General features: G+C 38.4%; 1 protein-coding gene across 1 annotated transcript in view; it reads left to right on the top strand.

Annotated features, from left to right (window-relative positions):
- The window catches only part of ULK4 (unc-51 like kinase 4), a 619,976-nt gene that overhangs the window by 401,240 nt on the left and 192,117 nt on the right, over positions 1–26,619 (top strand). The window contains exons 34-35 of the mRNA XM_023515932.1: positions 7,380–7,546; positions 12,094–12,192. Coding sequence (XP_023371700.1) covers positions 7,380–7,546; positions 12,094–12,192 — 266 coding nt within the window. The remainder of the gene's footprint in view (positions 1–7,379; positions 7,547–12,093; positions 12,193–26,619) is intronic.

Raw genomic sequence — 26,619 nt, 5'->3', positions numbered from 1 at the left:
TGAGCTCAGGTAATCCACCCCTCTTGGCCTCCCAGAATGCTAGGATTACAGGCTTGGGTCATCGCATCCAGCCGAAAATCTATTGATTTTGTTGTTGTTGTTGATTTTGTATCCTATAACTTTATGGTCGTTCTAATAGTTTTTTTGTGGAATTTTTAGCGTTTTTCTCTACATAAGATCATGTCATTGGCAAACAACAACAATTCCATTTTTTCCTTGCCCATTTGGGTACCTTTTATTTTTTTTCTCTTACCTAATTACTCTGGCAATGACTTCCAATAATGTGTCAAATAGAAGAGGCAAGAGTGGGCATTCTTGTCTTGTTCTGGATCTTTATAAAAGGGGTTACAGTTTTTCACCTTTGAGGGGCTTACAGGCTGTGCTGTGCACTGTTTAAACTCCTGGGTATGGCAGAGCTAGCTCCTCCTCTTTGCAATAATTTGCTGTGGTGGTTGTCTCCCTCCTTGGCCCCTGATGGAAGGTTGGAGGCTGGATGTCTAGGGATTCAAGCTAAGTAGACCTTTTCATCACTCCTGGAGCACCCAAGTCACCTTTTCAAATGATCTGTGCTGTTAGCTGGTACGTCTGATGGGACACTACTGCTGGCAGGTACACAGAGCTACCACTGAGATTTATATGTGGTTGCTGTGAACTCTGCCTCCTTTCTTTGCTCCGCCTAACCCCAGGTGGTCTAGCTGTGTGGCTTTCTCCTGTGTTCTCCATGAAATGATAAAGGAGTGGGCTTCCTAGGAAGTGTCTCAGAATGCTAAGGGAACTGGATGTCCACGTTTAGTTCTCTTTTCCCTCTATAGAAACTATAGTCCCTAGAGAATCTTCTCTTTGTGGCACTGTACCAACTTGGGGAAAATGAGACCATTTCTTTTACTCTTTTCATGTAGAAAAGTTCTATGGGCCATGCAAGTGACTCTGGTTTGTTCCAAATTTTATAGATTTTCACCATTGTGTTCTTGTCTGTGGATAGTTGCTAGTTGAACTGTCTGTGGAGGTTGTGAAACCAGAGACCTCCTATTTTGCCATCTTGCTATGACCAATTAAATATTTTTGACACCTTCCCTTTTAGAAAACAATTCTAGTCATTATTTGTTATCCTTTAAATTTTCTTATTATTGGTTCAGCATCTGTAGCTCAAGCGGCTAGGGTGCCAGCCACATACACCAGAGCTGGCAGGTTCGAATCCAGCCCAGGCCCGCCAAACAACGACAACTGCAACCAAAAAGTAGCCGGGCATTGTGGCGGGCACCTGTAGTCCCAGCTACTTGGGAGGCTGAAGTAAGAGAATCGCTGGAGCCCAGGAGTTTGAGGTTGCTGTGAGCAGTGACAGCACAGCACTCTACCCAGGGTGACAGCTTAAATCTCTGTATCAAAAAAAAAAAAATTCCATATCATGATTCCTGTTTTATTAGCACCTTTGCCTCCATTTCCTCCATAAATTCCTACCATCATCTGGGATTTACTCAACCCTTAGTCTTTGACTTTGTGTTTCTCTAAGTCTGGCCTGTCCTTTGGGAACATTTCTATTCTCTCTTATCTTCTGCCTCCTCTTTTCTCAGTCTTAACTGCTACCTGGTTTCTAGGGCTAAATCTCCAAATGCCTTTGGACATGGACACTTTGGATGTCTCAAAGTCAGCATATCTTAAAAGTTAACTTATAAAAATTCCTAGCATACTCATCTTCTATTTCTTCTAGTGAACTTCTAATGCCAGGAATAGAGCAAGTGCTCAGTAAACACTGCTATCAACCCGGTGTAGACTGTGACACTGCTTTATCTACCTCGAATATTCCAGTAGTCTATCCCAACTTGATTTTTTTAGGTCTGAATTTTCAAATTTAAGTATTTTTAATACAGTAAATTTACAAATCTTACATATAGTTCAATTAGTTTTAAGAAATACATACACTTCTGAACCAATATCTCATTAAAATATGGAACATTTCTATCACCTTAAAAAGTTCCGTCTTGCCCCTTTCCCAGAAGCAACTACTCTTCTGATTTTAAACAAGAGACAAGTTTTCTTTAGAGCTTTAAATAAATGTATTCATACTATTCAATTTATACGGCTCTTTTATTTCTGAGGTCTATGTCTCATCATTGTTTTTGAGATCCATCCATGTTGTTGTAGGATTTAGTGGTTCATTTCATTTTATTGACAACAGTTTTCTCATTTACAGTGTATGTGTGTGAGTTCTGGTCATTCCACATTCTTACCAACATTTGGTGTTGGGGTTTTTTATTATAATTATTTCTATTTGTATGTGGTGGTATCTTATTGTGATTTTAATTTGCATTTCCCCGATGACTAGTGATATTGAACACTTTTAATGTGCTTATTTTGATGTATCTTTTGTGAACTGACTATTCAAGCCTTTACCTATTTAAAAAATTAGATTAGCTCAGGCAAGTTGGCTGAAGCCTGTAATCCCAGGACTCTGGGACACCAAGGCAGGTGGATCACCTGAGCTCAAGAGTTTGAGATCAGCCTGAGCAAGAGTGATACATCCCTACTAAAACATAGAAAAACTAGCCAGACATTATGGTGGGTATCTGTAGTCCTAGTTACTTGGGAGACTGAGATAAGAGGGTCAAGGAAACCCAGGAATTCTTGAGGTTGCTGTGAGCTATGGTGCCACAGTACTCTACCTGGGGTAACAGAGTAAGACTCTGTCTCAAAAATAAATAAATAAAAATTAGATTATTTGTATTTTTATTATTGAGTTGTAGGAATTGTTTGTATAGTCTAAATATATATTTTTAGAGTTATATGTGCATAGGGTGACAAAAATATGTATACATTTTAAGAAAGGAAAAAACTATTAAAATTTTAATAATATGTACTGATAACAAAAAATGAATATAAGTCATGTTGAGCAACTTATGTAATCACAGAAGTCAAATGTGACTTGAGTATTACAAATTTAATACAGTTTTTTTCTTTTTAAAATGTGTATACATTTTTTGGCACCCTCTATATGTAGCGAATGTTTTCTCCTGGTCTTAGACTTTCCTGTCTAATTCTTAATAGTGTTTTTGATTTGCAAAAGTTTTAATGTTTGATGAAGTTGAATTTATCCATATTTTAATGATCAGGTCTCTTATAGTTCTAAGAAATCTTATGTACCTCTTAGTTGCGAATATCTTCTCTTATATTTTTTTCCTAGAACTTTTTAGGTTTTATATATTTGATTCATCTGAAGTCAAATTTAGCATATGTTGTGAAATGTAGTGGTCAAGATCAAGGTCAAGTTTTTCCTTGCCTTTTTGCTGAAAAGAATTTCTTTTTTCCAAAAAAATCACTTGTTGAAATTCATTTGGCCATGTATTGTGGGTCCATTTCTGGACTCTGGCATTAGAAATATCTGCATTAATTCATTATTTTTCTTAACGAGTATTTACTTATTATCTGCCTTCTCTGAATCAGTGACCCAGTAACAATGAATATCCCTAGTGCTCAGAACTTGGTCTCTAAATACCTATTCTCATAGTGCATGCGTGCGCACACACACAGACACACACACACTTGCGCTCACACAACTCACACCCTACCTCCTTAGAGAAGTAGCTAATGCCTACTCTGAGGTAGGACTCTTTTAAGAAAAACTTAAGACATATGTAGCAAAAAGAAGGATACTTTCAAGAGTTTATTGTAAGTTTCAGTAGCTAAAGATGGCCCATGTTGAGCATGAAAAATATAATGATTAAAATCAAATGAAACCCATAAAATATATTATTTAAAAATCTATTATGTTCACAGTGATGTTATAAAATAAACTCATAAGTAACTTTTGGTAGTTTCTGGATTCCCCTACCATGGCCTCCACCACCTTGGTCATCTTTGGTAGTTGTTAACACTCTAAAATCATTGTTTTGAAGACTAGTAAATGATAAGAAAGAATAATTTATCTTTTCCTTTTCAAACTTTATTTTTTTTTATAACCAAACAGCTAATAAGAGATGATTATGGAAGAAAACCCTCTTAAAATATGCAGAAGGAATGATAGAATTTGAAAATCACCATATTGCTATATCTGGTGATTGTTACTAGCCAGTATTAGATAGGGAACTTTATAATGGATAGGTTGAGTCAACAACCCCTGAATCCATGGATCAACTTCAGTATCCCTAAGACAGATGGTAGATCTTTCCAGATAAACTGCAGCGGGAAACAGGAAGCACCCAGCCCTAGGGGTTATGGCCAAAGGGATTGATTGAACCTGAATTAAATTGAGTCTTTGGGCCTAACTATCAGTTTACAGAAAATACAGGGATATAGGAACAATGCTATGATAAAATCTATGACAAAGATGTTCTAACTTCTCCAGCAAATAAATGGCATAAAAATTGTGTATGTGGGAAGGATTTTTAGATAGTAAAGATTCACAACCAAATGGAATGTGTAAACCTGGTTTTCATACTGACTGAAACTAATTTTTTTTAAAAAACGTTTTAAGACAATTGAGTATATTAAGAAAATATGTTGGGCTCGGCACCCATAGTTCAGTGGTTGGGGCACTGGCCACATGCACCGGGGTTGGCAGGTTCGAAGCTGGCCTGGGCCTGCTAAACAACAATGACAATGACGACAACAACAACAACAAAAATAGCTGGGCATTGTGGCGGGCACCTGTAGTCCCAGATACTTGGGAGGCTGAGGCAAGAGAATCGCTTATGCCCAAGAGTTTAAGGTTGCTGTGAGCTATGACGCCATGGAACTCTACCAAGCGTGACATAGTGAGTCTCTGTCTCAAAAAAAATAAAAAAAAAGGAAAATATTTTAATTTTATTAAATGGCAATGGCATTGTAATTTAAAAAGAGTCTTTATCTGTGAGAGTAGATGGAAGAGTTTACAAGAGAAATAAGATGATGTCTGGTATTTCCTTAAATTATTTTTTAAAAAGATAAAACAAGATAGACACACTTGATAATTATTGAAAAGGGTAATAGAGGTTCATTTTATAGAACTGTCTCATAACTTGCTTTTTTTCTTTTTTAAATAAAAAGTTTAAACGTGAAAAACATGACCCAGAAGTGAAAATTCTAGCTATGAAAAACACTGAAAATATGGTTGAGATAATGTTTTTTTCTGACATTATCCTTGTCATGAGGAAATATTTTTATCTCATGCGTCGTTTTCTTTCTTTTTTTTTGGCTAGGGCTGGGTTTGAACCCAGTACCTCCAGCATATGGAGCTGGCGCCCTACCGTTTTGAGCCACAGGCATCACCCTCATATGTCATTTTTTAATCTTATCTGACCACTTTCCCGTGGGAGCTGGTGACCTCAGGGTGTAAAATCAGAGTTTGGCATTTCTGGCCTGCTCTTTACATAGTGGGCTGGAAAGACTTTCCTTATCAGCAAGGATTTGATGGTATTCATCCTTTGCACTCCTTCCTTGAAGACTGAATGGAGATCAGGAAGAACATTACTTCCCACCAGCTATTGACTGAGAGTCAAGCAGTGTGTACATGGTGCCATGTCTGTCTCCTAAAGAGACAGATCCTTCTTTGCTGCTGACTGAGCTGGCCTTCATGAGCACTCACCCCCAATACCTTTCACCTATGTGGTGTGTCACAAAGTCATTAAGAACCCCAAAAGGAAAATATGTGTCCTGCAGCATGTATTTACTAAGTACTGTGTTTTTAACCCCTTCTACCCTATCTGCAGCTCATAGATGCCAAGTGTTGCTTCGTAGCATGCACATGGTCATGCATGGTAGCTCTCAGGAAAATGCCTGGTGGTGCACTACACATGCAGTAATACTACATAATTCGTTCTCTGCACTGTGTGCCATGGATATGTGCTATCGGCCCTTGTTTTTTGATAAAGAAATTTTGATGATAGTTCATTCTATCTCTTCAAGAGAAATTTCTGTTTGGTTTTTTGTTTGTTTGTTTGTTTGTTTTGTTTTTTTTTTTTAAGGCTTTTTGGCATTTTTTTCCCCCTTTTTTTTTTTTTTTTTTTTTTTGCAGCAAGTATAGCTTTGAGTGATGCCTCTGTAATTTTGGCGAGTCTCTTCCTGTAGTGACAAAATTAGTTACTTTTGCAGTCTAAGAATTATTTTGCAATTGGCCAAAAGACTAGATTTGTTTGCTGGAAGTGCACTGTGGGGCAGAGATGTCAACCTTGAATGTCTGTGCTCGGTAGTTTCCCTCCAGTTGCTGATCTGGAGTCTAGGACAAGTGGATTGCAGGTCCAGTAAAATCCAGCATTTAGTACATGTCTGACTTCCTTACCATGCTTTTTCCTTTGTCCGCTTGTGTAAAGATTCATTTTTCTTTTTTCTTGTTTGGGATTCATTGAGGGTACAAAGAATTAGGTTACACTGATTACATTTGTTAAGATTCACTTTTCTTTTTGAGACATTTGGATTCGTGCTCTACTGATGCTAAAGGTCTCATTGATCATTTAGATTTATATTACAATGTTTCATGGTGTATTTTCACATTTTTGTATTTAGCTTTTGTGAATTCAAGAGCTAATGCTATGTAATAGTAACAATAAAAATGTCAATTTAGATGTAAACAATAAGGCCCCCCAAATGTGAAAATATATCTGTCGTGACAGACTACATCTAACTAAAAGTTAGTGAAGACTACACTGTTAATATGAGGTTTGCACAGAGAAGAGATAGAACTTGGAAATTTCTATGTTTCCAGTTTTTAAAGATTATTCTGATAATTTTGAAATGTATGAGAAAAAAATTGCTTAATTGCTTTATGCCCTTGAAACAACACAGTTACTGTGGTCAACCATGCCTCTTGATTGAAACACTGAAGAACACCGGCTTCAATGGACAATCTGGGCACAGCATGTTTATATACAAAATATTTTTCTTCAGTGTCAGGGAGCCCTCAGACCCTGTGAAGCCTGCTCATGTAGGCTTGTGTTCTCACATCACTTGGGGAACTTCTTTAACAAGTATTCATGGCTTTTATGAAAGTTTTGAGACACACAAAAGTCAAGAAACGTAAACTCCACACAGATGGAAACAAATGCAGCCCTCCTAGCAATGCCTAGGAGCCAAACAAGTTGAAACTTGCACAGGTGAATCAGAAAGCACATGGTTGAATGTGTTTCTTAGAAATGAAATAATGGATCGTAACACAGTCTGTCTCAAAACTTTCATAGTGACCCATGTATTCCTAGGCTGTTTCCCAGGCTCTGGGACCAGAGACTGTGGGAGTGAGGCCTGGAAACCTGCATTTTGAACAACGTTCCCCGGTGAATCTGGTAGCAGTACAGTTTAAGCACTGCTCGGGGTTCATGACCTTAGGGTAAGAATGCCTTTCTGTTTGGTTCATGTGACATGTTACTTTTATAATTCATGATGAGTATTTTTTCCTTCTCCTTTTTTACCCTCAGGACTTGTCAGTCACGTCTGTAACCTGTTCACTGAGACTGCCACACTGTGCTTGGATATGGACAATAAAAACAACAGTGAGCTGGCGGCCGCGCTGCTGTTCTCCCTGCTTGATATTCTGCACGGCATGCTGACCTACACTTCCGGTGTTGTGCGATTGGCCTTGCAGGTAGAGGAGTGTTTTCCTGTGTCTTCAGCAGCCCTACTCCATGTCATAATTCCTTTTCATTCTCTTCTTTCTAATCTTCCTGTAGCATGGGTCTTTATTTTTTTTTTAAAGAACATATCATTCTATAGAAAGAGTCTACAAAAAGCCAGATTTGAGTAACCAGTGTCAAGAACAGAGAATTTGTTCACAAAATCTTGAGGGAAGGCAGGAGAGGCCTACTAATGAGAGACTTAGTGAACATTTGTTGAGAAAATGCTCATGACCAAGGAGACCTTTTGCTTTAGGTATATCCTATTGTTGGGCAAGCAGTGTGCAGCCTTTCTTGTCCAGAGATGGCACTCCAGCCCAGCGTCAGGAGGATGGCTCGGCTTGTTAGGAACAACGGGTTAAGAGTTGATGCACGATCACATGCATATACATGTCTGTATACCTGTATACCTACATGGAAACTCGCATATGCTTTTCCTTATGACTTAGGGGGTATTCAGTGACAATGGAAAAAGTCAGTTTGTCCTGAACTGTAACCTGTATTTATTTAGCATTAGGCTGCACAGAAGGAAGGAGATGTGGTTTTATGGAAACTCTTTCATGTTAAGTGCCTTCCCAGGCCTGTTCACTTAATGCTCTCTCTAACCAACTGAGTCAGCTGACACTCAGATTAAATGTAAGGCACATGGCCAATATGAAGTCATTGTTATTATTTAAAATTCTGATACAATTGCAAGAGATGTGTATCAGATGGTTGCATCATCACTTGGATAGCTGCAGAAGCTTACGTTGAAACCAAACTGTTTTGATACATTGCCAGGAGTCGCAGTAGCCAAGCCAAGAACTAATCCCTAGGCCTGCTTTAGTCTCTGCTCTTCATCATTATGATAAATGGTATCTTCTACCTGCAGTTAAGCTGGTCGAGCATTTAGCTTGTTTAATATGGTTTAATAAATAACTCTAAGATCCCCTCAACCAATATGGTAGGTAATTACTGAGTATTTAACCCAAACTATAAAGCCATAGATTAACATGGCCTTTGGATTACCAGTTGCTTTTATTTGCTCATCTGTAATAATTCTAATTAATAGGAAAGCATTGTAAAGTGCTTGTGGAATCTGGAATTATGCATTTCTCCTTTCTTTTCTAGTAAATCTCTTCATAGAGAACATTATTTCTTTATATTAATTTTTAAAACTTTTTTATTTTTAATTCTTATGGGCACATAATACCTGGTAGTTGTATATCTGTATAGGGCACATGTAATCTTTTGATACAGGCATATAATATAAATTAATCAAATCATGGGAATTGATTACTTCAGGCATTTGTCATTTCTTTGTGTTAGGAACACTTCAGTTCCACACTTTTAGTTGTTTAAAGTATACCCTAACTACTATGAATATTAGTCATTCTTGTTGTGCTATCGAATATGAACACTGTTTCTTATTTGAATTTCCACATTGGTAGTTTTATGTAATTCTTTGATATGTAGTTGATGGTTACTCTCACAAGATGCCTTGATTATATCAATTTGTAAAATACTGTCCTGTAGATTATAGATTTTAAAAGGATCAGAAGTTAAAAGTCTCCAGAACAATAGAAATCTTTTACTATAAATGAATAGGTAGATACTTAGGGGGCATTATTATTTATATCTAAATTGACATTTTTATTATTACTATTAATAGCATTAGCCTTTGAATTCATAAAAATTAAATACAAAAACATGAAAATATACCATAAAGCAATGTTATAATATAAACCAAAACGATGAATGAGACCCTTAGCATCAGTAGAGTATGAATCCAAATTATTTCTGGCCTTTTAGTTTATGCTAAGAAGTTAGCTATATTCTCTTATGTAATTTTTGGTAATGCTGATTATCATTGAATATTAAAGATAGTTCTTACATTAACATTTCTAGGTTTTATATGTTTAAGACTATTAAAGTTATATTTCTACCTGAAGTTCTCCTCTGAGATCACTAGCCGTATACCTAGCAACTTGTTCAATATAACCAGTAAGTGTCCCATTGTCCAAAGCTGAACTCAGGATTTGTCTCCCAACTCTATTCCCCTGCCAGCAACTCTCCCTCACTCATGTCACTCCCGGAGACCTGGGAGTCATTCTTAAAACTTTCTGCTTTCAGCTCAGCTCCTGTAGCTCAGTGGCTAGGGCACTGGCCACGTACACCAGGGCTGGTGGGGTTCAAACTCAGCCATGGACTGCCGAACAACAATGCAACTACAACAAAAAAAATAGCCGGGTGTTGTGACAGGTGCCTATAGTCCCAGCTACTTGGGAGGCTGAGGCAAGAGAATCACTTAAGCCCAAGAGTTTGAGATTGCTGGGATCTGTGATGCCACGGCAGTCTACTGAGGGCAGCAAAGTGAGACTCTGTCTCAAAAAAAAAAAAAAAAAATTCCTGCTTTCATATCCCACATCTAATCTGCCACCAACTCATGCATATTTCCTTAAATATCTTACAAATCCAATTACTTCTCTCAAACCTTGCTGCTGTTACCCTGGCCCAGCAGGCTACCATCCTCTCTTGCCTTGACTATAACAGCTGAGAATAGTGAAAACTATTAGGTGGTTAGGCAGGGATAAGTCCACACAGAGCAACAACAAAAGGCAGTGAGTTCTGGAAAGAGCTCAGTGGGACCAGAGGCAAAGACAAAGGCCCTGGATGGAGAGGTGATGTCATCACAGTGGTGATGTCATGGTAGAGACAGAGCCCTTACAAAGTGCACAAAGAAGACTACACATCCAGCAGTCAGGGGTCTGACTTGAGGGAGTGTGCTGTGGAGAACTGGGGAGAGACTGACAGAGAGTTACGCCTGGGTCTCTGTACTGGTTTCTGGCTTCAGTGTTTACTGCCGCATCCATGCAGAGGTCTCTTCAATCCACAGAGCTTCCACTTGGGCTAATACTTTGGTTAAAAGAGTGGAATTTCTCATGCATTCCTGTCATGCACTTCTCTGTCATACAGAGCTGCAGCAGTCTCTTTCTTCTCAAACCCTTGGCAACTTTGCAAGGAGGTGGTACATGAATACTGATGGGCAGGGTCTGGATGTTTCTTGGTGATAATAACAAATGAATGCTCTTGGAGGATCTAGAGGACCACTGGTTCTTCTGGTAGCAAAAGTCCCCCGGTGTGTGCTTGCTCTGGGCCCCATCTTCTTTCTCATACATGAGTGAAAGGAAGCAGTGGCACCATGCACCCCACTGCTGCCTTGGTCCTGATTTGCAAGACTGCCTCATCTCACCCAAGAGACAAACAACCTACTCTAAATGACAATGTGTTAATGTGAAAAGGCCAAATTTCCATGTTAGATGGGCTTCAGAGGGCAAAGGCTCAACAGCCAAGATCAGAAAGTTTCAGGCCCCTAGGATCGTGCTGCACATTTCTTTCGTGGGAGGAAGTACACCTTTCTAAGACAGTCAGTCAGAGAGGTGGGGGAGAGGGAAGCTTCAAGCTAATGATTACCACTGTTCCCGTTAGCTATGGAGAGACACAAGTTATTAAAAGATAGGCATCTGATTTTTAGTGAAGTCCAACCAAAGACTGCAGACAATTGAAATTCTGGTCCATAGGCCCAAAGTGCAGATGAAACTAACATTCATGAGAAGGACCCTGGAGTCCAGGTTAATGACCGATGACCAGGCACCCTACGGCCTGGTCAATTGCCCTGTAAAGGTCATTATCTAAAAGTGGTTTTGTCTCTTCTGCGTAAAAGTAAAAAGAAGCAAGAACAGTGTGAATGAAATGTATATATACTATAGTATATATATTATAGCAAACAAAATAATCATTACCTTTTCTCAGTACAAAATTACTCATTTCTATTCAACTCCTTTGGAATTAAACACTATAAAACTCTTAGATGAAGACACACTTAAAGTGAAAACCACTCACTCATTTCTTCCTTTCACTGAAGTTTAAGTCTTCACGTTCTAAAGAACATAGACCCATATTTAAAGTTTATCCGTGCAGTGATTTATCAGGTAATATTCTAGATGTTATCTGAGCGTGTGCATGCACATATAGGGTGAAAGCATAGCAGAATGCATTTAACATGGATCATACTCATATTGTGTGCATAAAAACACCCAGAGGAGATTAGCATTTGTGACTTGGAGTCAGATGCCGGGGTTGGCCTCTGGCTTTGTCACTCATTATCTGTGGGATTGCTTTTCTAAACTTCTGTATTCTCACCTGAAAAATGGGAATAACAGCATCTGGTCTCAGGATGGTTGGAAGATGAAATCCTTCCCACTCAGGATGTGGGGCATCACCATCCTTCCTCCAGCCACTATTGCTGTATCTGTGTGCTGTCCAAGTCTGCCTCTGTAGCTTGAGCTAATGGCGGTGGCAATGTGTATGCTCTTTGTTATAACACAGCATAATCTTTCCTGGGGCCTCTATTCTGTACTCAGGGTCATGGAGGTGCAGTGTTTCCCTAGCCCCTTTCATCTGCTAGACTGAGTGGACCTGTCTCCTACAGCCAAGCTGACGAATCACCAAAACCCCCCTTCGCTTCTCTTTCCTTCAGGCCCAGAAGTCTGGCTCAGGAGGGGGCACTCAGGCTGCAGAAGAATTGCTGCTGCTCAGCAAACCTCTGACAGACCTCATTAGCCTGCTCATCCTGCTGGTAAGGGCTCGCCTAAGTTTGTGTGTCTTTTAGAACATTACTGAGGTTGAAGTAATTTTATTTGAATTTCCTGACTTTTTGAGCTTCTCTGTTATTTTTATTTCTTTCAAAGACCAAGAGAATTTTTACCTGATTGTTTGGCCTGGAAATATTAAAGTTTTACTTTATTTTAAAACCAGGTGACTTGAGGGCTCGGCGCCTGTGGCTCAAGCGGCTAAGGTGCCAGCCACATACACCTGAGCTGGTGGGTTTGAATCCAGCCTGGGCCCACCAAACAATGATGGCTGCAACCCAAAAAACAGCCAGGCATTGTGGTGGGCACCTGTAGTCCCAGCTACTTGGGAGACGGAGGCAGGAGAATCTCTTGAGCCCAGGAATTAGAGGTTGCTGTGAGCTGTGATGCCATAGCACTCTACCCAGGGTGACAGCTTGAGGCTCTGTCTCAAAAACAAACATATAAAAAACAAAACAAAACAAGTGACTCGGTTCGGTGTCTGTAGCTCAGCAGCCAGGGTGCCAGCCACATACACCAGAGCTTATGGGTTCGAATCCAGCCTGGACCTGCCAAACAATGACAACGACAACCAAAAAATAAAAATAGCCAGGTGTTGTGGCAGATATCTGTAGTCCCAGTTACTTGAGAGGCTGAGGCAAGAGAATCGCTTAAGTGAGACTCTGTCTTAAAAAAAAAAAAAAGCAGTTGACTTATCATTCATTTAAATAGATATTTAAGTAAAGCAGAATCTCAAATCTAATTACCTTAATGAATGTAAGCCAAAAAAATTCAACAAATGAATTCTAAGATGGAAGAAGAAAACATCATGGGAATGAATTCCCTTTCCGAAAGATATTTTAGTGTTTTATTTGGCAAACAAGACTACCTAGAAATGTGAAAGCACAGACCCAGACCTAGGGCGTATCCCCTCAAACTCAGCAGAAATGAAATGATGTAAATAAAATAAAAACAAGACTGTACAAGACCATTGAATATGTGAAAAGAGCCCAAAAGAAATATGAAGTTTAGACAAACTAAATAGTTTCAACCAAACTTAAAAAGGGCCCACTTTGTAGACATATGACTCCCATTCTTAGAAAAGCTCTTAGCCAGTAGGGTGATTAGTAAAATTCTATAAATATCATGAAACCACTCCACTTCATGGCTATAAGAACTAGGGGTGCAGGTAACCTGGGGAGTGTCTCACTGATGGCCTCCACCCTTCCCAAAGGCAGGCAGATGGGTCTTCAGTTCTGTGAAAACTGCTAGGATTTGGCATCTCCTACCATATGGCTCAAAAGAAAGCAAATGCTGTTTAGTTAAATAATTCTATGGACTTAATTATATCCAATAAGTAATGTTTTAGTTCAAGTGAGGGAGAATGAAAAAAGAATAAGAAATCATCAGTACTGAGTTCTATTAAATAATAGTATGTAAGCAATAGAGCAGTCACCAAAAAAGCAGCCAATGGGTTCATGGCAGAGTTATGGAACAACCCAAAACCCCAGAGAACTGGATATTCCCCTGACAAAGTGGAGAGATCTTTGGTATAGAATTTTGCATGAAGTTACAGGGCAAATAGCAAAGCTAACTACTCCAGCTTAGAGTCTGTAAGCCTGTATTATTTACTTTCTGCCTCTTTATAGAAAATGTTTGTTGACCCCTGATATATAGGAAATGAATATGTTAATAACATTGATCTAATAGAATTGATCTTTATACTCTGAAAAATACTCTGAAAAATACTTTTAAGAAGTTGACTATAAAAAAATACTAATTAAAACAATAATATAAAAGAAAATTATTAAGAAAAACCTAACTCTAAGGATGGAAAAGGAGCCCCAGGCCAGAGTTCACTGATGAGATGATTTAATGTTCACTGGTATTCTGGCCCTCCAGCGTCTGAGGAGAAATCAGCCTTGAGGCTTACTGATGACACTCCTATGTGATGAATTCTCTGGATAGGGGACTTTGAAGGGCTCCCATCTGGTTACGTCTCCACCGGTGGCTGCCAGGGTGCTGGGTTTCATCATGATTGAGAGATGTTGGTTTTTAAGCCTGTTAGGGAATTGGAAAAAGAAGGCAGACAAAGCTTATTGCTCTTACTGAGATTCTGATACTTTTCTTGAATAAATGTTCCTGGATTGTTTCCAAGAAAAGAAACAAGAAAAAAAAAGTTGACAGTACATTATCAGTAAATTCTAATAAGTAGGAATTTTATAGATCACATTCTTCAACCATAGTACTACAATATGCAATTGTAAAAAAAAAAATAGCAATTGAAGAAACACTATTAGCAAATACTATCTATGAATACAGCGAATAAGATAATGAACACCTATCAGTCTGGGTCCAGTCAGGAGACAGCAACCATACAGTGTTCTAAACAGAATTTTAATATAAAGAATTATTAAAGCCATGATAGAAGGATAATTGTAAGATTTTTAAAGACCTCTGTAGGGTACCTTAAAGCTGAGGGAAAACAGCCAAGGAAGGACAAACTTGAAAAGAGGACTGCCCCTCCCCGTTCCCAAGGCTGTGGGTCAGACCTCATTGGAGAAGGCATGGCTGCAGCCCACAGCAAGGCGGAGAAGTTTGCTGGGTTGCCAGGGCTAGAGCTGCAAAGCAGGAAGCAGTCCTCCAGGGTGCTGGGAAATTCTAGACAATGGGCAGGCAGGGTGCCACTGTGGGCAGACTGCCTGGAGTGCTTGCTGGGAAAATCACAGGAAACAAACCTCTAGAGGTGGTAGACCAGCAGGGGGAGCTGGGCTCCCAGGCACGGTATCCATACTGGGAGGACAGCAGGATGGTGATCACAGGCCAGGTGAGGGCTGAGGGACCATGAATTCTGGGCACCGTGGTTAGGACAGCAGACCCCTGAAGCCATCACACCTGTATCTATCATTAAGTGCAACCACCAGAACTATCTGGAGAGGTCCTGACTCCTGAAGTGTGCCTCCAGCGTTCTCTACTGAGAAAGTTCACCTTCATATTCGCTCTAAAGTAGGAATGCTTAACAATTCTGTCCATGTCACAGGTTGTACTGAAGGGTGATTTTGGAGCCGAGTGGCAGTGAATAGATAACTGGCATAGTGATTAAACTGACTTCATTCAGGAAAGTAGATGATCCAATGTTACGGAATCTAACATTCTTCAAAGTCACATGGCTTTTAAGTGAAAAAGTCAGTATTCAAACATGTAGATGTCTAACTCCCACCAGCAATGGATGAGTGTTCTCATTGTTCCAGATATTATCAGTTATTTAAAAAAAATTATTATTAAAAAAACTTTTTTTGCCATCCTAAAAGGTATGTAGTAATGTTTCATTGTTCAATTTGCATTTCTGTAATGACTAGTAATATTGATCATTTTTTTAATGTGCCTATTTACTAATACTTGTATTTTTAAAAGTTATTTTTGAAATATGAATTTCTTTCATAATATGAATACATTAATAGTAAATTGAGTTACCTTTTAAAAAACAGTTTAAATGTATAATTTTAGTGCCTACAAAATGTCCTAATGTTTTAAAATCAAATTATTGTTCCCTGGAAGATTTTTAACACGCTTTAATTAATTAATTAATTTTAACTTTATATTTTTGCCAATTCTATAATCTTTCTAGTTAAGAATATTTAGTTACCCCTTTTCTTTTTCTTTTCTTTCTTTCTTTCTTTTTTTTTGAGACAGAGTCTCAAGCTGTCCACCCTGGGCAGAGTGTTGTGGAGTCATAGCTCATAGGAACCTCCAACTCAGGCTCAAGTGATCCTCTTGCCTCAGTTTTTCTATTTTTTAGTAGAGACAGGGTCTTGCTTTTGCTCAGGCTGGTCTCAAATTCCTGAGCTCATGCAATCTACCCACCTTAGCCTTCCAGATTGCTAGGATTACAGAATTTTTCCATGATATCTGTGGAAGCAGGGTTCTTTTTTTATACTATATGCAGTAACTTCCAAGGGTTGTCAGGGTGATTGTAAACTGTCTTGGTGCTGGTTGAAGTTTCTTTTAGTATGTGAATACATTATAAGCAGAGTATGAGGAGCTACAAGAGCAGGGGGGTTGTTTTCATCACCATCTTGGCTCTTACTGGTCTTAACCGGTTTCTTCAATGCATCCTGTTTTTCTTAGAGGCCTTGGTTAGGTTATTGCAACTTTTTAACAAGTTGTGCCTGCTGGTTTCCTGTCTTGTAATATGGTATGATTCTGGCCAGAGGTTGCCACGTGAGTAGAAGAGCCATGGCCTTGTAGTCAGAAATGTAGGACTTAGGGTCTGGTTCTGCTGCTGCCCAGCTGTGTGATCTTGGATGAGGCAGTCTTCATCTCTGAGTCTCAGAGGATTATATGAAATGATGCCTATATCCTGACATGGTGTTGCACTCTTTCCATAAATTAACTGCTTTTGTAAACTAAACTAAAATCATAAGCCCCTCCCCCACCAGCTGAGTTTCTAGCCATGCGAAAGTAGATTAGACATGCCTCATCATGCCCCCTCTCTTCACAGAGGTGCCCTTTGTGACTCATTAATGGGCCTAAGGTTATACAAGACACACCTGCAGGTCTTCAATATACACAACAAACCACCTCAGTTTGGGCATATGTCCTCTAGCTTGTCTCTGATTAACAGGCCCTTATCTTACTGTTCCTTTTTACTGACTCCTGGTCTATTAGATAAAGCCTAACTCTTTCCCTCAATTGTCAACTAAAGAATTTTTAAACTCACCTGTAGCCTGTAAGCTCCCTGTTTTAAGATGCTCTACTTTTTCTAGCCAAACTAATGTATAATTTACGCCTTCCACATATCAACTTATGACTCTACCTGTAATTCCTGTCTCCCTAAAATGTATAAAACCAAACTGTAACCCCACCACAGCAACTTCACTTCCTCAAGACTTCTTGGGTGTGGCTCTGGGGTCATGGTTTTGAAATTTAGTTCAGAATAAAACTCTTTAAATTATTTTATATAGTGTGGCTTCTTTTCCATTGACAGCTCTGTAAGACTGGCAGTTCTTCATTATCATTTCTCAATGTCCCCTTTGATCACATGTCCTCTGAAGTCTGATTCTTAGCCTTACTCTTTGCTTGTTACTTTTTGTTAGATTAGTCCCTCCTGCCCTCATTAAGCGCTCTGTCTTTTGTCTCTTTTCCCTCAGCCTATGCGCTATGCTACCTCTTTGCTCAGTGCAGGGTCCTTTGCAGGCAGATTCTTGGAGTCTTCTTTATAAATCCCTCTACTTGTGTTTATGAATTCTCCCCAAAGGCTTCTTGTGGCCTGCCCTTTTCCAGATTGTCTAGGTTCTTACCTTGAATATTTACATATGTAAAGGCTTGGGGTATTTTTCTTTCAATAGATCTATTGCTAATAGGTCTTCCTGACCTTCCCCCTGGAATTCTCCTTGGAGCAGCTTCTTTTCCTCAGCGGTGCCACCCAGCATTCAGAATACGTGACAGCCCAAGGGATAAAATTGTCCTCTGAGAGGTTTTTCCTAGCCCTTTCAGACACTGCACTCCTGTTAACAGTAACTTGATCACACTTAAGTTCTAGTATATTGGGCCAGATGTCTGCTTAATGTATGTGAGCTCTATTGTATAGAGTATATACACATTTATCACTGGAGCCATTAGGTTTAAAAATGGCCTGTGACAGGAACATTGCCATATGTCTTCTCTGGGAAAGATTAACACACACTTATAGCTGTATATAAAGTGAAGAAAAATAGTAATAAGGCTATTGGAGGACCTAAACTAGAGCACATACAGACCAAAGATAAATTTTACAGTAGTTGTTAAAAAAAGTAACAGGTTACAGAATGAAGTGCTGGTATTGCTTTCCCGTAGGGAAAAATAAACAGACTTTAAGTTTTCATCTGACTTGGATACTTTTAGAGGCATTTGGCCTAAAGGCAAGAGAATGAACATGTTAGCTTTAAGGTTCTTTCCAGATATGGTCCTATGAAAGGAAACACTTATCCTTAAGAGAATATGAAGCCTGTCAACCCATAATTTCTGACCTATATTTATAATACACACAGTAGGAGAATCATAGTGAAATGTGTATATAAGACAGTGATTGTTACTCTGTTTTGAGAATCTATCATTGTAGACTACTCACCCATGAAAAATGCCTAGACTCGGGGGGTTGGGGTCTCAGTGTGTATACACCTTTTGGGGGCAAGACAGGATTGTAAGAGGGACTTTACCTAACAAATGCAATCAGTGTAACGTGGTTTCTTGTACCTTCAGTGAATCCTCAACAATTAAAAAAAAATCCAAAATGCCTACTTTTGCTTATATGCAAAGTTTTGCTCTCTTATATACAAGTAATAATTTCAGAGGGAATTTCAAACCCTCAGTTGGTAACAATAGTATAATAAGTGGCTAATATAGTTGATGGTACCTCCTGAAGAAAAGATAAAACAGGGTAATTATTTGACCAAAATGTTTTATTTCTTAAGAGAAAATGAAAATTCATGCTATATATTCTAGATAAACTTCTAAACTAGAGAATTGCTTTAAGAAATTATGCTTTAGCCTGCTTATAGGAAACATTTTTAAAATGTTTATTATATATCTAAGATGTCAACACATAGACTGGTTTATATTAGTTGATACATACCATCTTAATCATTATGCCTTTTTAATCATGTATGCCATTGAAAAAATGTCCCTCTGTAGTCTGCTTAGGGTCACTGTCCTCACCCTGCAATGAAATGTGTACTTTTTCCTGTGCTAGATGCCTGGGGGACTTGCTGTCACCTGAATGCCTAATGATTCTTATCAATTCATGTTTCTAAGATCACTGGGCCAATTTTAAAAATGAGTAAGGTAAAATAAAAATAAATTAAAAGTGGGACTATAAATGAAAAATCAATTTCTGTTTTTTATTTTCTAATTTCTTCCCTTCAAGAAATACGTGAGCAGATTTTTCTCTTTACATGATGGCACACTGGGACTTGCTTGTTCATTTGCTTCTCTGCTGCCTTCACAGTGGCATGAAATATAGGTAATAGTTTATGGTGTTTGTGGGAATGAAGCCCAGAGGTACTGGGCAGTGTTTTTGCAAGTCAAAACCAAAAGACTAGGTATTTTACTAGTTCTACACTAAAAGGTCACTACCCCATTTAATGGTGATAACCCTCTTTCTTTTTTTGTTAAATTTATTTCAGATTAATGTGAAGGTGCAAATAATTAGTTTACATTGTTTGCATTGTTAGGTAAAGTTCAAGTTGTAGTTGAATCCTTCATCCAAGGGGTGCGCTGTTTACTCCAACATTGTGCCTATCAGGTGAGAGCTTACTAGTCCCCACCCTCCTCTCCCCTTTTCCTCCCTCCCTACTTTCCTCCTCCCCTCACCTCTTTTCCTCCTGCCTCTCTTCTTTCTGTCCTTTCTGTCTTCTACCCCTTCCTCTCCTCCACTTGCAGTTAATTGTGTTTTTCTTTCCTTTGGGCATGTAGTTGTTGTCTACTATTTTCATTAGTAGTTACACTGGATTCTTACTTTTACATTCATGTGATACTTTACTAAGAAGAACATTCTTCAACTCTAGGTTAATATGAAAAATGTAAAGCTTCCATATTTTTGTGACTGAATAATATTCCATGGTAGACATATACCACAGCTTGTTGATCGATCCATATGTTGATGGCACTTGGGTTGATTCCACATCTTGGCAACTGTGAATTAAACTGGTACACACACACATTCTACAACAAATGTCCTTATGGTAAAATGACTTTTTCCTTCTCGGGTAGATACCCAGAAGAATGGGTAATGGGATTGTGGGATCAAATGAAAGGTTTACTTGTAACTTTTTGAGAGTTCTCCATACTTCTTTCCATAAGGGCTGTATTAATTTACAGTCTCACCAGCAGTGTAAAAGTGTTCCCTTCTCCCTTTATCCATGCCACCATCTGCAACTTTGGGTCTTGGTGATGTGGGCTATTCTTACTGGGGTTAGGTGATATTTTAGGGTGGTTTTGATTTGCATTTTTTGGTGGTTGGGGAAGATGAACTTTTTTTTTTTTTTATGTGTTAGCCTGTTCTTCAGAGAAGGTTCTGTTCATGTATCTTGCCTACTGATAAGTGGGATTGTTTGTTCTCTTTTTGTTGATTAATTTGAGTTCTCTGTAGATTCTAATTATCAGACCTTTGTCAGATTCATAGCATTCATATTCTCCCATTCTGAAGGTTGTCTGTATGCTTTAGTTGTATTCTTAGCTGTGCAGAGCTTTTAAGCCCGATAATATCTCATTCATTTATTTTTAGTGTTGTTGCTATTGTCAAGGAGGTGGTCTTTATAAAATCTTTTCCCAGGCTGATAGCATCAAGAGATTTTCCCACATTTTCTTCTGGAATTTTTATTGTTTTATGTCTTAAGTTTAAATCTTTTATCCAGTGAGAGTCAATTTTTATAATTGATGAGAGGTGTGGGTCCAGTTTCAGTCTTCTACATGTGGCTAACCAGTTTTCCCAGAACTATTAATTAAATAGGGATTCTTTTCCCCAATGCATGTTTTTGTTTGGTTTATCAAAGATCAGATGGCAATATGTGGCGGGGTTCATCTCTAGGTTATCTATTCTATTCCATACATCTATATCTCTTTTTATGCCGGTACCATGCTATTTTAACTTTTAGACTTGTAGTGTAACCTGAAGTCTGATAATGTGATGCCTCTAGATTAGCTTTTATTACTTAGAATTGCTCTATTTTTTTTTTTCTGGTTCCATATGAAAGGAATTTCTATTCTTTCAAGTTCTTCAAAATATGACATTGGTGCTTTGATGGGGATTGAATTGAATCTGTAGATTGCTTTGAGTAGTATGGACATTTTAATGATGTTGATTCTTCCCAAGTCTGAGCATGGTATGTGCTTCCATTTGTTGATTTCTTCTGCTATTTTTTTCCTCAGGGTTTCAGTGATCCTTCATGTCCTTTTAAAGGTATATTTCTAAGTATTTCATTTTCTATGAAGCTTCTATGAAGGGTATTGTATCTTTCACTTGATTCTCAGCTTGACTGTTACTGACGTATATAAAGGCTATAGATTGTGGACATTGATTCTGTATCCCAAGACATTATTATATTCCTTGACCACTTCTAGGACCCTTTGTTTGAGTCCCTGGGGTTTTCTAACTATAAGACCATAATATCCACAAAGAGAGAGTTTGACCTCCTCTGCCCTTATTTGAATATCCTTAATCTCCTTCTCTTGCCTGATTGCATTGACTAGAACTTTTAGAACTATGTTGAATAGCAGTGGCAATAGTGTTTGTTTGTTTGTTTTGCGGTTTTTGGCCAGGGCTGGGTTTGAACCCACCACCTCCGGCATATGGGGCTGGCGCCCTACTCCTTTGAGCCATAGGCGCCGCCAGCAGTGGCAATAGTGGACATCCTTTTCTGGTTCCAGTTCTAAGTAGAAATGCTTTCAGTTTTGCTCCATCCTGTATGATATTGGCTGTGGGTTTGTTGTAGAAGGCCTCTCTATCATAGAACTTCTAGAACTATGTTAAATAGCAGTGGCAATAGTGGACATCCTTTTCTGGTTCCAGTTTTAAGTAGAAATGATTTCAATTTTGCTCTATCCTATATGATATTGGCTGTGGGTTTGTTGTAGAGTTCTTAAACTCTATCAGTTTAAGAAATATCCCATCTATGCCAATTTTCTGAAGTGTTCTTGTCAGAAAAACATGCTGAATTTTGTTAAATGATTTTTCTGAGTCTATGGAGAGGATCACATGGTCTTTGTTTTTGCTGTATTTATGTGGTGAATTACATTTATGGACTTATGTATGGTGAACCAACCTTGTATTCCTGGGATAAAGCCCACCTGATCACAGTGTATTTATTTTTTAATGTGTAGCTGTATTATGTTTGCTAAGATTTTATTGAATATTTTTATGCTAATATTCATTAGTGAGACTGGTCTATAGTTTTTCTTTTTTATTGGATCCTTTCCTGGTTTTGATATGAAAGTGATGTTTGCTTTGCTTCATAGAATGTGTTGGGGAGACTTCCTTCCTTCTCTATGTTTTGGAATAGGTTTTGCAATGTAGGTATGAGGTCCTCTTTGAAGGTTTACTAGAATTCTGGTGTAAAACCCTCTGGTCCTGGAGTTTTCTTTTTGAAGATTTTTGTATTGTCATTGCAATTTTGGTGCTTGATATTGGTCTGTTCAAAATTTCTGGTTCTTTTTGGTTGAGTTTAAGGACGTGGTGTGATTCTAAGTATTGGTCCATTTCCTCTACATTTTCAAATTTTCAGGTATAGAGTTTTTTGTAGTAATCAGCAATGATTTATATCTCAATAGTATCTATTGTTATTTTCCATTTTTCTTGTTTCTGATTGAAGTTATTAGAGATCTTTTCTGTTTCTAATTACTCTGGCCAAGGATTTGTACTTTTCATAAATCTTTTCAATGCTTGACTTGGGGTGGTGCTTGTGGCTCAGAGGAGTGGGGCACAGGCCCCATATGCCAGAGGTGGTGGGTTCAACCCAGCTCTGGCCAAAAACTGCAAAAAAAAAAAAAAAAAATTTTTTTTTCTTTTTCATAAAGCCAACTTTATGTTTTGCTGATCTGCTGAATAGTTCTTAATATTCTAAATTTCATTTAATTCTGATCTAATTTTGGCTATTTCTTTTCATCTTCTAGGTCTGGAATTAGATTGCTCTTCCTTTTCACCTCTTCAAGATAGTTCTTTAGGGTGTTGTGCACTCTTTCTGTATTGGATGTGAGCATTTGATGGGATAAATTTTCCTTTTAGGACTGTCTTTGCAATATTCCACAGGTATTGATAGCTTGTGACTTTACTATCGTTTTGTTGGATAAATCCAATGATTCTCTTCTTTATCTCCTCCTTGATCTAGCTATCATTCAGTATAAGATTGTTTAGTTCCCATACCTTCATGTGGAAATGAAAATTTTTGTTGGAGTTGAGTTCTATTTTTATTCAGTGGTGTTCCAAAAAGATACAAGGTATAATTTCTATTAATTTTGCTGAGGTTGAATGTGTTTCCTAGGATGTGGTCAATTTTGGAGTGTGTACCGTGGGCTGATGAGAAAAATGTATATTCCTTAGCTTTGGGATAGTGTGTTCTGTATATGTCTATTAATCCCATTTGTTCTAGGGTCACATTTAAGTCCTTTCTATCTTTACTTAGTTTCTGTTTAGAGGATCTGTCCAGTTCTGTTTGAAGGGTGTTAAAGTCCCTGACTATTATGGTGTTATTGGATATCATATTGCTCAGACCCATCAAGGTCTGCTTCATAAATCTGGAAGTGTTTAAGTTGGATGCATAAATATTTAGAATTAAAATGTTTCCTTATTATGTTATTCCTTTGACTAGTATAAAGTGATGTCTTTGTCTTAACTTCCGTTGCTTTAAATCCACTTGTACCTGAAAGTAAGACTACAACCCCTCCTTTCTTCTGATTTCCATTTGTTTGAAATACTGTCTTCCATACCTTAACCCTGAGTCTTGATTTGTCCTTCAAGTCTAGGTGGGTCTCCTAGAGACAGCATATGGATGGCTTGTGCTTTTTCATCCCATCAGTCAGCCTGCATCTCTTCAGTGGTGAATTCAGTCCATTGACATTTATTGAGAGAATTGATAAGTGAGGTGGACTTATCTTCATCTTATTTTGTGAAAGTCTGTTGTGTAGTTTTATCCTTTATGCCATTGTGGAAGCTATGTTTTGACCTTTAGCTTCTGTGTGTTTACTTTGCTGGTGGTCCATTGTGGTGTCAGTGTTGAGAATAGGTCTAAGTATTTCCTAGAGAGCTGGTCTTGTTGTGGCAAACTTCCTCAGTGTTTGTATATCTGCAAAAGATTTGATTTCTCCATTAGTTTTAAAGCTTAGTTTAGCAGGATACAGAATTCTGGGCTGAATATTATTTTCTTTAAGAATGTTGGAGGTGGATGACCATTCTCTTTTGGCTTGTAAAGTTTCAGTTAAAAATGTCTGCTGTCAGCCTAATGCCTCTGCCTCTGTAGGTCAGTTAGCGCTTACTACTGGCAGCTTGCAGAGTTTTTTCTTTCCTCTTGACTTTGGCCATGTTCATTACAATATGTCTTGAAGAAATTCTGTTTGAACTGATTTTGAGCTGAAATGACCCAGGGTTTGGTATCCATCTAAGAGGAGTATGTTGTGGTCTTTAATAAAACTTGGGAAGTTTTCGTTTATGACAGTCTCCAATAGGCCTTCCATTCCTTTGGGGCAATCTTCTTCCCCTTAAGGAATCCCTATTATTTATGTGTTTGAATGCTTCATGTAATATAGTAGTTCTCTAACCGCCTGTTCTGCTTTCTCTTTTTTCTTTTCTACCTCTTTAACTACCTGGGTTAACTCAAAAACTGTATCCTCTAGCTCTGAGATTCTTTCTTCTCCATGGTTTAACTTATTTTTGATATTTTTACTGAATCTTTGCATTCTCTGATTTTCTTCTTCATTTCCTTATTCTTTATCCTTATTCCTTATTCTTATTCTTTATCCTTATTCTTTATTCCTTATTCCTATTCTTTCTATATTCTACATATCTCTCTTTTGACTTTTGGTCTATTTTTGCATTTTCTCATCCATTCCTTTTATTATCTTTATCATCTATATTTTAAATTCCATTTGTGTTAAATCCATTAATTCTTTATAGGTGGAGTCTTCTGCTGTAGCTGCCTCATGGTCCCTTGGGGGAATTTTTCTGTTTTGGTTTTTCATGTTGCCCAAATTTTTCTGTTGGTTTTTTCTCATGTATTCTTTCTACTTATTCACCTTCTTGTCCTTCTTTTTCCTTTTCACTTCCTCCTTTGCTTCAAATTACCTTGTCTCAAACCTTAGGTCTTGATGTGGCCTCAGCCTGAGCAAAGACAAACTGTTCCTTGTGGGTGAAAAAACAGGAGTCCTTGCTCTTGATGACAATGTGTTGCAATATGTTGCTAGGACACCAGGTGGCGCTGTGTTTTTTAAGGAGATGGATAACACAGCTAGCAACCTCTTATGGTGCTTATTCCTAAATTAATTAGTGCCTTTGGTGATTGCCTGATTGTTTCCTCAGCATTCAGAACCTGCCAGGATGGGACCTTAAAGCTCACAAGAATCCTTCAGGGACAGGTCTCACAGTGCCCCCTGACACCAGTTTCTATCAAGTGGGGAAGTCTTTCGGCCTTTCCTAAGAGTGAAGTTCTGATCCCAGCAGGTGGAATTAAGATGGCCCGGCTTTAGGCCCCTGCTAAGACCTTCTCAGGATCTTCCCACAATGCCAGCTCCCTGGCCACCAAGACCTTCTCTATATGGCTGCCTCTCCAGCCTCCAAACATGTAGTAAATATACCCCAACTGGTATTCAAATCTGGTTGCTGTAGACTGTGTGACTGTAGACTCTTCCAGGCTTTCCACTCAACCACAGCTTCCCCTCAAACTGAGAACTCCAGAAGGGTTTCCTCCCATCACAGACCTCCATGGAGGGTCAGCTAATCCCATCTGGTTGTGATTACTTGCCTAATTTGTCAGATCCTGATCCACCACTCTGGATCATATGCTGTGTTCAGCTCACCACCTCCTCACTGTGCTCCCTGAGCTACAATCCAGGTAAGGTCCCTGTGCCAGGTTTGGCAGGGTTTCCTCTTTTTCTCTCAGGCCTTCTAATAGAGCTTAGCTGAATGATATTTCTGGTCCCAAGGTATAATTCCGATTCTTTTTTGTTGAGATTTGACTTGTGCCCTAGCATATGATCAATTTTGGAGGATGATCCATGGGCTAACAAGTAGAACGCATATTCAATTTTATTTGAATGGAATGTATTTTATATGTCTGTGAAGCCCATTTGCCCTAAAGTTGTGTTTAAGTCCATTGCTTCTGTGTTTTATATCTGCTTGGAAGATCTGTTCAGTTCTATCAGAGGAGTGTTGAAGTCCCTAGTTATTATGGTGTTGCCGGATATATTGTTCGGATCAGTTAGGGTTTGTTTTATATATCTAGGAGCATTTAATTTGGATGCATAAATATTTAGGATTGAAATGTCTTCTTATTGATTTGCCCTCTTGACCATTACATAGTGCCTGTCTTTGTCTTTCTTTTTTCTTTTAATTCTTTTTAATTCTTCTTTTTAATAAATGTATAAATACAATTATATCTTCCCATAATATTGCAACCTCTGCTTTCTTCTGCTTCTTATTTGCCTGAAATGTTGTTTTCCAACCCTTTACCCTGAGTTTTGTTTTGTCCTTAGAGGTTAGATGTGTTTCCTGAAGATAATATATAGTTGGCTTGTGCTTCTTTTTATTCATTCATCCAGCTTGTACCTCTTCAATGGCAAATTCAAGCCATTCACATTTATTGAGAGAATTGATAAGTATGGTGGAATTCTGTTCATCTTATTTTGTAAAGGTCCATTGCTTAGATTTATCTGTTGTGGCATTAAAGAAGCTAGGCTTTGTTATTTAGTTT

Source organism: Otolemur garnettii, unplaced genomic scaffold (assembly GCF_000181295.1).
Source record: "Otolemur garnettii isolate 467f Iridium unplaced genomic scaffold, OtoGar3 scaffold00082, whole genome shotgun sequence".
Classification (NCBI taxonomy): domain Eukaryota; kingdom Metazoa; phylum Chordata; class Mammalia; order Primates; family Galagidae; genus Otolemur; species Otolemur garnettii.
Note: the sequence above shows the minus strand (reverse complement) of the source record. Positions and strands in the feature narration are given on the sequence as shown.